Here is a 13,587-nt window from a genome sequence, read left to right as displayed (position 1 = left end):
GTGTGAGTGCTGGAGGGGTACTCTGCCAGTTTTGAGGGGAGTCTATTTTCAACATATTTATACACTTTCATTCTAGTTATTGAAAGTGTGTCTATCATTGGTATCTCCCCTTCCTGATGTTTCCCAGTTCTTGCTCTCCACCTGTGATCCTTTTCCCATCTCTCTCTGCTCCCCACTTTCTGGTGGCTCTGTTTAGCATCTGCTCCCACCCATGCACTCAAAGCAGCTCTGTCTCCCTCATCACCAAAGCCATGACCAGGGAACAAGAGGCAGTATCTGCTGAATCTAATTCAGCTTGCAGGCCAGTTTTAGCTAACAAATGCCTGCAGCAACCAAGGGGCCTGTCGGGGTGGGGGTGTGGCTAGGGTTTGGGGCAGTCAGGGGACAGGGGTGTTGGATAGTTGGTGGGGTCCTGGGGGGTGATTAGGGGGCAGGAGGGTCTCTGGAGGGAGCGACCAGGGGACAAGGAGCAGGGGGGGTTGGATGGGTCAGGAGTTCTGGGATTCCTGTCCGGGCAGGAAGTAGTTGGATAGGCGTGGGAGTCCTGGGGGTCTGTCTGGGGGGGAGCGTGTGGCTAAGGGTCGAGGCAGTCAAGGAACAGGTAGCGGGTAGGGTCCTATGGAGGCAGTTATGGGAGGGTCTCAGAAGGGGGCAATCAGGAGACAAGGAGCACGGAGGCTTAGCTAGGGGGGTGGAGTCCTGGGGGGCAGGGTCCCAGGAGGGGGCAGTCAGGGGACAAGAAGAAGGGGAGGTTGGGGGTTCTGAGGGGGGGCAGTCAGGGGGCGGGAAATGGGAGGGAATGGATTGGGATGGGGCTCCCTGGCTGCACACCCTAATGAAATGTGCTGCGCACACCTACGGGTAGGAGGTTGAGTTGTGAGATGGACATGTGCAACTATTTTGAAGAACAACAGTTATGGAAAGGTTACTAACTGTTTTTTCTTGAGTGCTTGCCCATATCCAAAAATATTTAATACATTTCAATTGAGATTCTATTGTTTAACAGTGTGATTAAAACTGCAATTAATCATGATTAATTTTTTCAATGAGAGGCAGAAGCTATGTTGATGGGAGAGTATTTCCTGTTGACATAATGTGGTGAAGATACTGCTTTAAGTCAATGTAAGGTGCATTGACTTAAGTTATGTAACTTACATAACTTTACTAGCGTAACTTATATCATCTTACAGCATTAATATAGACAAGGCCTTTGTGATAAACTATTACTTCTCAATCAAAGGTATTCAATCAAAGATATGAATACATGATAACAAAGAGGGCTTAAAAATCCATTCTCTCAACCAGTTTGCCTGAGATACAACTACTTGTTTCACTTCTTCACCAAAACGCTTTAGAAAGCTTTGGCTGTAGGGTCTGCACACACAATATCCAAAGGAACTGAATATATAGAGCCAAAAGTACATAAGGAGTCTTGGCTCCAATCCACTCCCTCTGTTCTTTCAGCTATTTCAAAATACAGTACACAGACTGCAAAGAAAGGGAGAGAGGATGAATCATGTAGATCTATGCAGATAGTCCTCTTGAAGTTGTTACCATAACCCTTTTTTCTTTTTTAAGGTTAACTGAGCACATGTGATGGCCAATTTAGCTACTTTGTCACTAGATTTAGTGACTTTTTGGTTTCCCTAGCAAGAAAATAAGTGTCAAAGTGACCAGCGACAAATCTAGCGACTTTCACTGCCAATTACAGTGACATTCAGAGAAAGAAGTCACCAACATATATAGTTACAAAATCATTCACAAGCAGCTCAATACTGTTAATAAAATTCATCCCATGCTCTTCTTACTACATTCTTTTGCACACCAAATCAATGTCATTATGTCTCAATTGAGCATGTCGTCGGAATCAATCACATTCCAGGGCTTCTTGGACTGAAATGATTATAATGGGTAGGCAAGGAAAAGAAGTTTGTGGAGGCTAATTAAATACTTTGCTAAAGCCAGGCACAATTTGGAGAGAGCAGCACATTAGTTTTTACCCAAATGTGTTCTTTCTCGCTGCTCCATAGTAGGTAGCACACCTTGTGATGCAGGGAAAGGTGGCTAATGAAGCAGGCTGGGAGGGGGAGGCAGCAGGGGTGCCATTTCAGATTTTGGTAGGTGGGGCAACTTTAACCGTGATTCCAAAGGCTACTTGGGCACCTGAAAACTCTTGATTTTTTGCAGATAATAACTTAGATACAGTGCTCCTATCAGATAATAATTTCTAATTCCTATAGAAAGAAAATTAAATAAATATTAGACCCACTCAACTCTAATATTTGTTCTGACATCTTGTGTCAATTCACATAAGGGACACTAGTTAGGCTTAAAAAATGAATGTATATTCTTACTTTACTAACTCTTGAACACAACAATTGAAACAATTGTAGAAAAACCTAGATTACTTTCTATCACTTTTTTGCAATTCAACAAGCTTGGAACAGATGATTTAACTTCTAGAAACATCCTACTAGGGCAAGGCCCCATGAATTTATACTAGAAAATAACTTTAAACAGGAGTGAAACTGACACTTTCAAGTCACTTTCATAGTATTGCCAACACCAAATGTTCAAAAATTAAGAATCAGGCTCACCAAAAATCATGAGGTTGGTTTTAAAATAATGAGATTATGTAAAAAGAATAGATTTGGTGTTTTTTTATTTACACTGTGCTTTTTGAGCCTTTAAGGTGCACTGGGGTTATGTTTTGAAGCTTTCTCCATAGCCACAAGGGCTAGAAACTTCATTTTTCTTTAAGAATGAAGGCTGAAATCATCACATATCCACTTGATTCCAGGAGCTGAGGCTTTAAGGAAAACAATAATTACCATGAGACTCATGACAAAATCATAAGAGTTGGCAACACTGCTTTCACTTCTGTTTAAAAGCTAGTTACTTTCCAGAAGGCTCTTAAACACAACACTACAGTGACTGAGTTGCAGTTTTCACAGGAGAATATTTTAAATCAAAAATTCCAGATTTTAAAGTTGGGTAAATTTGAGACTTCTGAGGTATACCAGGGCCACTGCAGGCAGGAAACAAAAATACACAGGCACAGGCGCTCTGGGCAGCTCTTCCTCTTGAAAGAAAGCTGGTGGGTCAAATCTTCTAGTCCTTAATCAAGTAAAACATCTATTGCCATCAATATTTCCACTCATAGATATAAACATCACAGTGAACATGTTGTGACGAACTGGGAATATCTTAATGTTTTCTTTGAATACTGTGTTGGTGCCTCAGTGTCCCCTATGCAGTTCTTAAGTATCTAGGTGGTGGAATAAGGGTGTGTGATTGCTGCAGAGCAAAGGGCCAGTGCACCTAAATGCCTGGCACTCTGTCTCCTAGCAACTGATGGCCTGGGCCCCTCCTCTGCAACGGTGCCAACTGAAGGTGTTGGAGACAGAGGTCAGGTGATCTCCTGGCCCAGGAAAGGGGCTGAGCAGAGAGGAGAGGCTGGAGGCAGTGGTTAGTCTGGAGCTGGCTGGGGATGAGGAGTGAAGTGCAGATGTGGAGGTCTGACTCACTGCCCCCCAGAATGGACCTGGCCGAGGGGTCCTGTTTGCTGTATCTACAAGCTCTGTTTTAGACCCTGTTCCTGTCATCGAATAAACCTCTGTTTTACTGGCTGGCTGAGAGTCACGTCTGACTGCAAAGTGGGGGTGCAGGACCCTGTGGCTTCCCCAGGACTCCGCTGGGGCGGGCTCGCTGTGGGAAGCGCACAGAGGGGCAGAGGATGCTGAATGCTCCATGGAGAGACCCAGGAGGTGAAGACGTGTGAGCTTCTTGCCCTGAACAAGTCTGCTCCAAGGGAGAGGAGACTCCCCAAAGTCCTGACTGGCTTGGTGGGGAGCAGTTCCAGAGCATTGCCCGGTGACTCCGTGACACACGTGATAACATGTGTGGTCAATAACTATACACTTCAAACTTAAATATCTGAGCCATCTTAACCAGAGATACACATCTTATATGCATTGGCTCAGGGACTACATTTTCTGGCATATTCTGAACAGTGCTGGGCACACAGATTGTGCCCACTGAATAATACAAATCATGACAATAACGGTTGACTTTATGGACTCGGTGGATGCAATTTCTGTTCTTGGTCTGAATACAGCTGAAACCCTAAGAATTTGATATATAATCACATCTGATACTCATATGACACTCTCATTCCTTCCTTTTCTCAAACTCAGAACAAACAATGACAAAAGAAAATGGTTTTCAGTTAAAATCTAAAATTGCACAGCAGACATTGCTGTACAACTCAGCCTGGGGCAGAACCTGCTATCTATTGGCGGTTAAGTGCTCTCCTCTCATCTGACTCTCATTCTCTTTCTTTCTTCATCCTTCCTAACCTCTGTGCTGCTTTTGATACTGTCAACCAGGACATCTGGTCTTCTATGTTTTGCTCCCATCCATCAGAGGCCTCTTTTGCAGCATGCAGCAGAGAGAAAGGCTGGTCCTGTGGATAGGGAGCTAGCCCTGAGAGATCTGGGTTCTACTCCCCACTCCTCATGGACTTCCTGTATGACCTCAGTTCAGTGTCTTAGGGACAGAGTTTCAAAGGTTTTTAGGCACCCAAAGATGCAGCTAGGCATCTAATGAGGTTTAGAAAGCACCTAACCTTCCAGGAGCTTTTGAAAATCCCAGTAGGTGCCTAAATACCTTTGAAAATCTGGTTGTTAGTCTCTCTGTGCCTCAATGCCCTATCTGTACAATGGGGATAACAGCACTGCTCTACCTCACCGAGGGGCTGTGATGTGAGGCACTCAAATACTACAATGATGGGACCACATAAGTACCACAAGTAGAGTGGGAAATTCTCTGTACTACTGCTATCCCTTCCCTGGGTTTTGGCCCCTTCTTTTGCCCCTCACATCTTCTTTTCTGAATACAATGTTGGCTCAGAAATCTTGGCTGTATTTCTTCTGAGTCTCCTGTGTTCTCTCTTCAACCCTCCCCGCCCCTTAAGGGATTCCTGTTTTACAGGCTCATCTAACAACTTTCAGATCCTTAACTTAATTACCATCCTCTTCTTATCTTAATCACCCTGCCTCTGTTTGTAAACAAAACACTGATTCCTGGCCCCAGGAACACAAGCTGGGAGAAGCACCTCTCTGCAGAACTCATATTCTGCACTAATGCTGAGCAGTTAAGAGCTCTGCTTGGGAGCCTACCTCCTGTATGAAACTCAGGGTATGTCTACATCTACAATTTTGCAGCGCTGGTTGTTACAGCTGTATTAGTACACCTGTATAGGGCCAGCGCTGCAGAGTGGCCACACTTACAGCAACCAGCGCTGCAAGTGGTGTTAGATGTGGCCACACTGCAGCGCTGCTCCAGTGTTCCCCGAACCCCCGAGCAAGCAGGTCTCCTTCCCCGCGGTTTGCTCTCGTGTTCCCCGAACCCCCCTGCAAACCGCGGGGAAGGAGACCTGCTTGCTCGGGGGTTCGGGGAACGCGAGAGCAAACCGGGGAAGGAGACCTGCTTGCTCGGGGGTTCGGGGAACGCGAGAGCAAACCGGGGAAGGAGACCTGCTTGCACGGGGGTTCGGGGAACGCGAGAGCAAACTGGGGAAGGAGACCTGCTTCCCCGCGGTTTGCTCTCGCGTTCCCCGAACCCCCCTGCAAACCGCGGGGAAGGAGACCCGCTTGGGGGGGGGATTCGGAGAACACCGGAGCAAACCGTGGGGAAGGAGACCTGCTTGATTACCGGAGAGGCTTCCTCAGGTATGCTGGGATACCTGCTTATTCCACGGAGGTCAAGAAAAGCGCTGGTAAGTGTCTACACTTGATTACCAGCGCTGGATCACCAGCGCTGGATCCTCTACACCCGAGACAAAACGGGAGTACGGCCAGCGCTGCAAACAGGGAGTTGCAGCGCTGGTGATGCCCTGCAGATGTGTACACCTCCTAAGTTGCAGCGCTGTAACCCCCTCACCAGCGCTGCAACTTTGTGATGTAGACAAGCCCTCAGAGGGGGCTGTAGTCCCCCTGCCCTACCTAATTGGTACCCTTGGGAGGCAGGTTAGCTAGCAAGAAGAGCTGCAGGGATGGAAGGTGGAGTGGGATGAGACAGGGTCATAGCAGGGGGCATCAGGCCTCCAGGGATGCATGAAGCCCTTATTACAGATATCAAAGGTGGAGCTACCTTGATTTTGGTTCCCCTTTACTCCCCTTCACCTGGCTTGGCCTGGACTTAGATGCCCAGCTGTTATCAGAAACGAAACCCTGGAAATGGGGGAAAGGGGTCCAGCTAGTGGATTTTTGTTTTTAAATCTACTTTCTTGGATCCCTGCAGCACTGCACTCAGGTCAGGGGAATGCCCTCTTCCCTCGATTCTGGGCTCTCCCTTTCACTTACTTGTTGGCTCAAATCCAGGCTGGCAAGAAAGGGAGGCTCAGCTGAAGTTAACCAACCCCAGCAAACCTGGGCTGCAGTGTACAGAACACCCTTCCCAATGAGCAGCTTGTGCCCTCCTGATGATGATAGTTGTAATAGGGTCAGGCCAGATGACTACAGGAGAGTGATAGAAGGTAGACATATTAGCCCCAGATTAAGCAGATCCCCTTTCCCTGAGTAAGATAATGGGCTGTTCCAGAACAATCAAGAAGTTGCTGGAACCAATTATGGCATGCAAGCTAATTAGGACACCTGGAGCCAATTAAGAAGCTGCTAGAATCAGTTTGGACAGGCAGCCTAATCAGGGCACCTAGTTTAAAAAGAACCTCACTTCAGTTTGTGGTGTGCATATGAGGAGGTGGGAATAAGAGGTGTGCAAGGAGCTGAGAGTGAGAAGGTGTACTGCTGGGGGACTGAGGAGTACAAGCACCATAAGACATCAGGAGGATGGTCCTGTGGTGAGGCTAAAGAAGGTGTTGTGAGGAGGCCATGGGGAAGTAGCCCAGAGAGTTGTAGCTGTCACACAGCTGTTACAGAAGACACTGTAAACAGCTGCAATCCATAGGGCCCTGGGCTGGAACCTGGAGTAGAGGGTGGGCCTGGGTTCCCCCTCATCCCCCTAACTCCCTACTGAATATAAGAGGAGTTGACCTGGACTGAGGGTCCCACCAGAGGGGAAGGTCTCTGGGCTGTCCTCCGACCCACTAGGTGGGTCAGCAGAGACTGGGGATTGTTCTCCTCCTTTTACCCGTGCTGGCTAGTGCTGAGGTTAGCTGAGTGAATAGCAGGTTTGAGCCACTGGCAAAAGTGGCCAACTGAGGGCTGCCATGAATCTCTGAGGCGAGCAACAGGGCTGTCCCTAGCTATTCTGGGGCCCTACGCAGCCCCTCCATGGGGAAGGGGGGATAGGTCCCTGTGGGGGGTTGGCCCCAGGCCCCTGTGGGGGGCAGGGCTGGCTTTGGGGATGCGGGGGGGGAACCAGCCCCCAGCACTCACTGGCAGTGCAGCTGGAGCTGGGCCACTGCACTTCCTGCCGCTGGTGAGTGCAGGCCCAAACCTGCTGCGCTCCTCAGGGGAGTGGGGGTGGGGCTAAGGCAGAACAGGGGTGGGTAAAGGTGGGGTGGGGGCTTTGGGGAAGGGGTGGAATGGGTGTGGGGCTGTGGGGCGGCATGGGGAAGAGACAGGATATGGGCTAGAGAAGCACGTAGCTGCACAGGGCACCAGGAAATTTGGTGCCCCAAATTTCCTGGTGTCCTATGCAGCTGCGTACTTTGCATATGGGTAAGGATGGTCTGGCGAGCAAATCTGCCAATAAGCGCAGGACACACCAAGGCAGAGGAGGAGGAACTTTGTCACACGTTGTAGTTGCTTTTGATGTGCAACAGAATGTACCAAGAGGAGCATGGAATGGATTTTATTAACACTATTGAGCTGCTTGTGAATGATTTTGTGACTATATAATCATAGATTTTAAGGTCAGAAGGTATCATTATGATCTTTTAGTCTGACTTCCTGCACAACGCAGGCCACAGAATCTCACCCACCCACTCCTGTAACAAACCCCTGACATATGTCTGAGCTACTGAAGTCCTCAACTTGTGGCTTAAAGACTTCAAGGTGCGGAGAATCCTCCAGCAAGTGACCCATGCCCCATGCTGCAGAGGAAGGCAAAAAACCCTCAGGGCCTCTGCCAATCTGCCCTGGAGGAAAATTCCTTCCTGACGCCAAATATGGCTAACCCCTGAGCATGTGGGCAAGACTCACCGGCCAGACACCCAGGAAAGAATGTCTTTTGCCTCCACTGCTCCCCTTGGAAGGCTATTCCAGAACTTCACTCCTCTGATGGTTACAAACCTTCATCTAATTTCAAGTCTAAACTTCCTGATGGACAATTTATATCCATTTGTTCTTGTGTCCACCTTTGTACTGCGCTTAAATAATTCTTCTCCCTCCTTGGTATTTATCCCTCTGATATATTTATGGAGAGCAATCATATCTCCCCTCAGCCTTTTTTTGGTTAGGCTAAACAAGCCAAGCTCTTTGAGTCTCTTCGTATGACAGGTTTTCCATTCCTCAGGATCATCCTAGTAGCCCTTCTCTGTACCTATTCATCCTTCTTAAACATGGGAGACCAGAGTTGCACACAATATTCCAGATGAGATCTCACCAGTGCCTTGTATAACAGTACTAACACCTCCTTATCTCTACTGGAAATACCTCGCCTGATGCATCCCAAGACTGCATTAGTTTTTTTCACAACCATGTCACATTGGCGGCTCATAGTCATCCTGTGATCAACCAATACTCCAAGGTCCTTCTCCTCTGTTACTTTCAAGTGATGTGTCCCCAGTTTATAACAAAAATTCTTGTTATTAATCCCTAAGTGCATGACCTTGCACTTTTCACTATTAAATTTCATCCTATTACTATTAGTCCAGTTTACAAGGTCATCCAGATCTTCCTGTAGGATATCCTGGTCTCTCTCTGTATTGGCAATACTCTCCAGCTTCGTGTCATCCGCAAACTTTATTAGCATATTCCCACTTTTTGTGCCAAGGTCAGCAATAAAAAGATTGGTCCCAAAACCGATCCCTGAGGAACTCCACTAGTAACCTCCTGACAGTTCACCTTTTAGTATGACCCATTGTAGTCTCCCTTTTAACCAGTTCTTTATCTACCTTTCAATTTTCATATTGATCCTCATCTTTTCCAATTTAGCTAATAATTCCCCATGTGGAACCGTATCAAATGCCTTACTAAAATTGAGGTAAACTAGATCCACTGTGTTTCCTTTGTCTAAAAAATCTGTTACCTTCTTAAAGAAGGAGATCAGGTTGGTTTGGCATGATTTACCTTTTGTAAAACCATGTTGTATTTTGTCCCAATTACCATGGACTTCAATGTCCTTAACTACATCACATTTTTTTTCCAAGACCTTGCATACTACAGATGTCAAACTAACAGACCTGTGGTTACCCAGATCACTTCTTTAAAAATAGGAACTATGTTAGCAATTCTCCAGTCATACAGTACAACCCGTGAGTTTAGATTCACTAAAAAATCTTGCTAATGGGCTTGCAATTTCATGTGCCATTTCCTTTAATATTCTTGGATGAAGATTATCTGGGCCCCCCGATTTAGTCCCATTAAGCTGTTCGAGTTTGGCTTCTATCTCAGATGTGGTAATATCTACCTCCACTTCCATTTGTCATCCTACCATTATCCCTAAGCGCCTCATTAAAGACAGATGCAAAGTATTTGTTTAGATATTGGGCCATGCCTAAATTATCCTTAACCTCCACTTCATCCTCGGTGTTTAGTGGTCCCATTTCTTTCTTTGTTTTCTTTTACTATTGGTTTTATTTCCCGTTGCAAGGTCCAACTCTACACGGCTTTTGGCCTTTCTCACTTTATCCCTACATATTCTGACCTCAGTAAGGGAGCTTTCCTAGCTGATCCCTCCCTTCTTTCACTCCTTGTAGGTTTTCTGTTTTTTCTTAATTACCTCTCTGAGATGCTTGTTCTACAACTCCTGCCTATGGCCTGGTCTACACTGTGGGGTGGGAATCGATGTAAGATACGCAACTTCAACTACGAGAATAGTGTAGTTGAAGTTGCGTATCTTAGATGGACTTAGAATCACTTACTTCGCGTCCTTGTAGCATGGGATCCACGGCTGCCACTCCCCCATTGACTTTGCTTCCGCCTCTCGCCGAGTTGGAATTCAGCAGTTGATGGGAGAGCGATCAGGGATCGATTTATCACGTGTAGTGTAGATGAGATAAATCGATCCCCAATAGATCGATCACTATCAGCAGGTAGTGTAGATGTACCCTATGAGTTTTTTCATGTGCGTATGCATGTGTGTTGGGGGCGGGGGAGGGATAGCTCAGTGATTTGAGCATTGGCCTGCTAAACCCAGAGTTGTGAGTTCAATCCCTGAGGGGGCCATTTAGGGATCAAGGGCAAAAAAAATCTGTCTGGGACAGTACTTGGTCCTGCTAGTGAAGGCAGGGGACTGCACTCAATGACCTTTCAAGATCCCTTCCAGTTCTACATGATATGTTTATTTATCTGTATAAAATTCCCTGGAAATTTTGTTTAGTGACATTTTTGACTCCTTTTGCTTGCTTAAACAGCAACATCTAGTGACTTTTTCAGTGTTTGTCTGGTGATCTCCTGCTATGTGAGTTGGCACACTGACTATAAGATTATCTCCATTTTACATACCTAGCTCTTTCATACCATCTTGTTTATTCTTTTCCATAATTTTATTTATTTCCTGTCAGATAAAGGAAAATGCAATTTCTATTAGGAAAGATGCATACACCTTTGTGAGTTCATATTTTAAATACATTTTAGCACAAATATTGCTGAAGTCCATTAAATATAGGGAGTTAGCAGTGAGTGAGTTATGGTTAGAATGACATTAAGCAATAATCCACTTTGTAGAAGGGCCAGGCTGCTGTCGGAATACTTAGAGGAGGTCTGGTTGACTAAGAATACTGAAGGTCTGCCAGATGGAGCAGCAGCTCCATCACCCTCTGAAAAGGTACAGTAAGCTCGTCATGTATCTGCTATGCTAGAATTTGTGTTTTATTTTAACTTCCTGTTATCAATTTAAATCTAACTTTTTAAAAGAATATAAATTAAAATATTCAAAGCACACATTTTAAACCATTTCCTATACTTTCTATTATTTTCCCTTACCTTAGAAATTGTCTCATGACCAGAAATCTGTTCAATTAAATATTTTGTATCTTCTTCACCTTGCACATATCCCTTAGCAATATCAATAAGACGGTTACTCACCTTTGTAACTGTTGTTCTTCGAGATGTGTTGCTCATATCCATTCCAGTTAGGTGTGTGCGCCGCGCGTGCACATTCGTTGGAAAACTTTTACCCTAGCAACTCAGTGGGCCGGCAGGTCGCCCCCTAGAGTGGCGCCGTCATGGTGCTCGATATATACCCCTGCCGGCCCACCCGCTCCTCAGTTCCTTCTTGCCGGCTACTCTGACAGTGGGGAAGGAGGGCGGGTGTGGAATGGATATGAGCAACACATCTCGAAGAACAACAGTTACAAAGGTGAGTAACCGTCTTTTCTTCTTCGAGTGATTGCTCATATCCATTCCAGTTAGGTGAATCCCAACCTTACGTAGGCGGTGGGGTCGGAGTGAAATGTGGCAGAATGAAAACTGCTGAGCCAGAGGCTACAGCATCTCTTGACTGTTGAACCAGGGCATACTGCGAAGCAAAGGTATGGACCGAGGACCAATGGAGCTGCGCAACAGATCTCGTGGGTAGGAACACGAGCCAGCAAGGCGGCAGATGAAGCCTGAGCCCTGGTAGAATGCACGGTGACGTGGCTTGGGGAAATATGAGCCAAATCATAACAAGTGCGGATGTATGCCATCACCCAAGATGAGATCCTCTGAGAGGAAGACAAGCAAGCCTTCCCTTTGGTCTGCTACCGTGACAGAGCTGAGGCACCTTACGAAATGGTTCTGTCAGCGCAATATAAATGCGAGCACTCTACAGATGTCCAGGGAGTGCAATTGTTGCGCCCACTGCGTTGAGCTGTGGGTAACATGAAAGGCCGAAACCACCTTAGGGAGGAAAGCCGGGTGCGGTCATAACTGCACCTTGTCTTTGTGAAACCTAGTGTAGGGCGGAACCACCGTAAGAGCTCTGAGCTCGGAGACTCATCTGGCCGATGTAACAGCTACGAGGAAAGTTGTCGTCCAAGACAAGTATAGCAGAGGGCCGGTCGCGAACAGTTCGAATGGGGGAGACATAAGTCTGGTTAAAACTAGGTTGAGGTCCCAAGTTGCGGCTGGGCGGCGCACCCAAGGGTGCAAGCGCTCCAAGCCCTTGAGGGACCTCGAACCCATAGAGTGTGAGAACACGGAACGTCCACCTTAGCCTGGCTGGAAGGTAGAGATGGCTGCCGAGTGTACCCTCAGCGATGATACCGCCAGGTCCTGCCGCTGAAGGCCAGAGGCAGGCCAAATAGAGGGGATTGAGACCTCAGTAGGAGCAAGATCGAGCGTATTGCACCTGTAGAAGAAACGCTTCCACTCGGCCCGGTACGTTGACCAGGTGGAAGGCTTCCTGTCACCCCGGCTCAGTTACACAGCAGCCACACCATGAGGCGAAGAGGCTGCAGGTCCGGGTGACGAAGCCTGTCGTGGCCCTGAGTGATGAGGTCTGGGTGGGGTAGCAGGGTAATTGGGTCGGTTATTGACAGGCCGAGCAACGTGGTATATCAGTGCTGCCTGGACCACGCTGGAGTGATCATGATGATGCGCTCTCTGCCCCTGCGGAGTTTGAGTAGGACCTAATGAACCAGTGGGAACAGTGGGAAGGCATAAAGGAGTTGGCCTTTCCACGGCATCAGGAATGCGTCCAAGATCGATCCCGAGGAGAGACCTTGGAAGGAGCAGAACATCTGGCATTTTCTGCTCTCGCGGTGAGCGAACAGGTCTATGTGAGGAAAAATCTCCACTTCTGGAAAGCAGAACGCCTCACATGGGGCAGAGTGACCACTCGTAAGACAGGAAAGACCTGCTGAGTCAAAGCGCCAAGGCGTTCCGAACGCCCGGGAGAAAGGATGTCACCAGCTCCATCGAGTGGGCCATGCAAAAGTCCCAGAAATGGATGGCCTCCTGACAAAAGGGGGGGAGGACCATGTCCCTCCCTGGTTATTTATGAAGCACATGGCCGTTGTGTTGGCTGTAAACACCGAGATACCATGGCCTCGCAGCTGCCGCTGGAACCCCTGGCACGCCAGGCGGACTACTCTCGTTTTTGGGGCATTGATGTGGAATGACAGCTCCCGAGAAGACCAAAGGCCTTAAGCTCGGAGGTGACCATGAGCACTCGAGCAGAGAGATGACGCGTCCGTCGTCAGGGGCAGTGAGGGCTGGGGCGGATGGAACCGCATCCCTGCCCACACCAGGGAGGGAGTTAGCCACCACTCTAGGGAGCCTAAGGTGGTCGAGGGAACGGTGACTACCATGACCATTGGCTCCCTGTCCGGGTGGTACGCCGAGGTGAGCCGGACTTGGAGAGGACGGAGGCGGAGCTTGGCGTGTTTGGTTACAAACTTGCGGGCAGCCATGGACCCAGGAGACTGAGACAAGTGCGAGCCGAGGTCGTTGGGAAAGTCTGCGGACCTCGGAT

At 47.7% G+C, this 13,587-nt stretch overlaps 1 protein-coding gene across 1 annotated transcript in view; it reads right to left on the bottom strand.

The window, feature by feature from the left end:
- LOC127051018 (sodium/hydrogen exchanger 10-like) overlaps window positions 1-13,587 on the bottom strand; it is a 336,647-nt gene that overhangs the window by 141,774 nt on the left and 181,286 nt on the right. The window contains 2 exon segments of the mRNA XM_050952807.1: window positions 10,635-10,686; window positions 11,115-11,224. Of these exon segments, the coding sequence (XP_050808764.1) occupies window positions 10,635-10,686; window positions 11,115-11,224 (162 nt within the window).

Source organism: Gopherus flavomarginatus, chromosome 5, assembly GCF_025201925.1.
Source record: "Gopherus flavomarginatus isolate rGopFla2 chromosome 5, rGopFla2.mat.asm, whole genome shotgun sequence".
Taxonomy (NCBI): domain Eukaryota; kingdom Metazoa; phylum Chordata; order Testudines; family Testudinidae; genus Gopherus; species Gopherus flavomarginatus.
The sequence above is the reverse complement of the archived record's forward strand: the minus strand, read 5'-3'. Positions and strand labels throughout refer to the sequence as shown.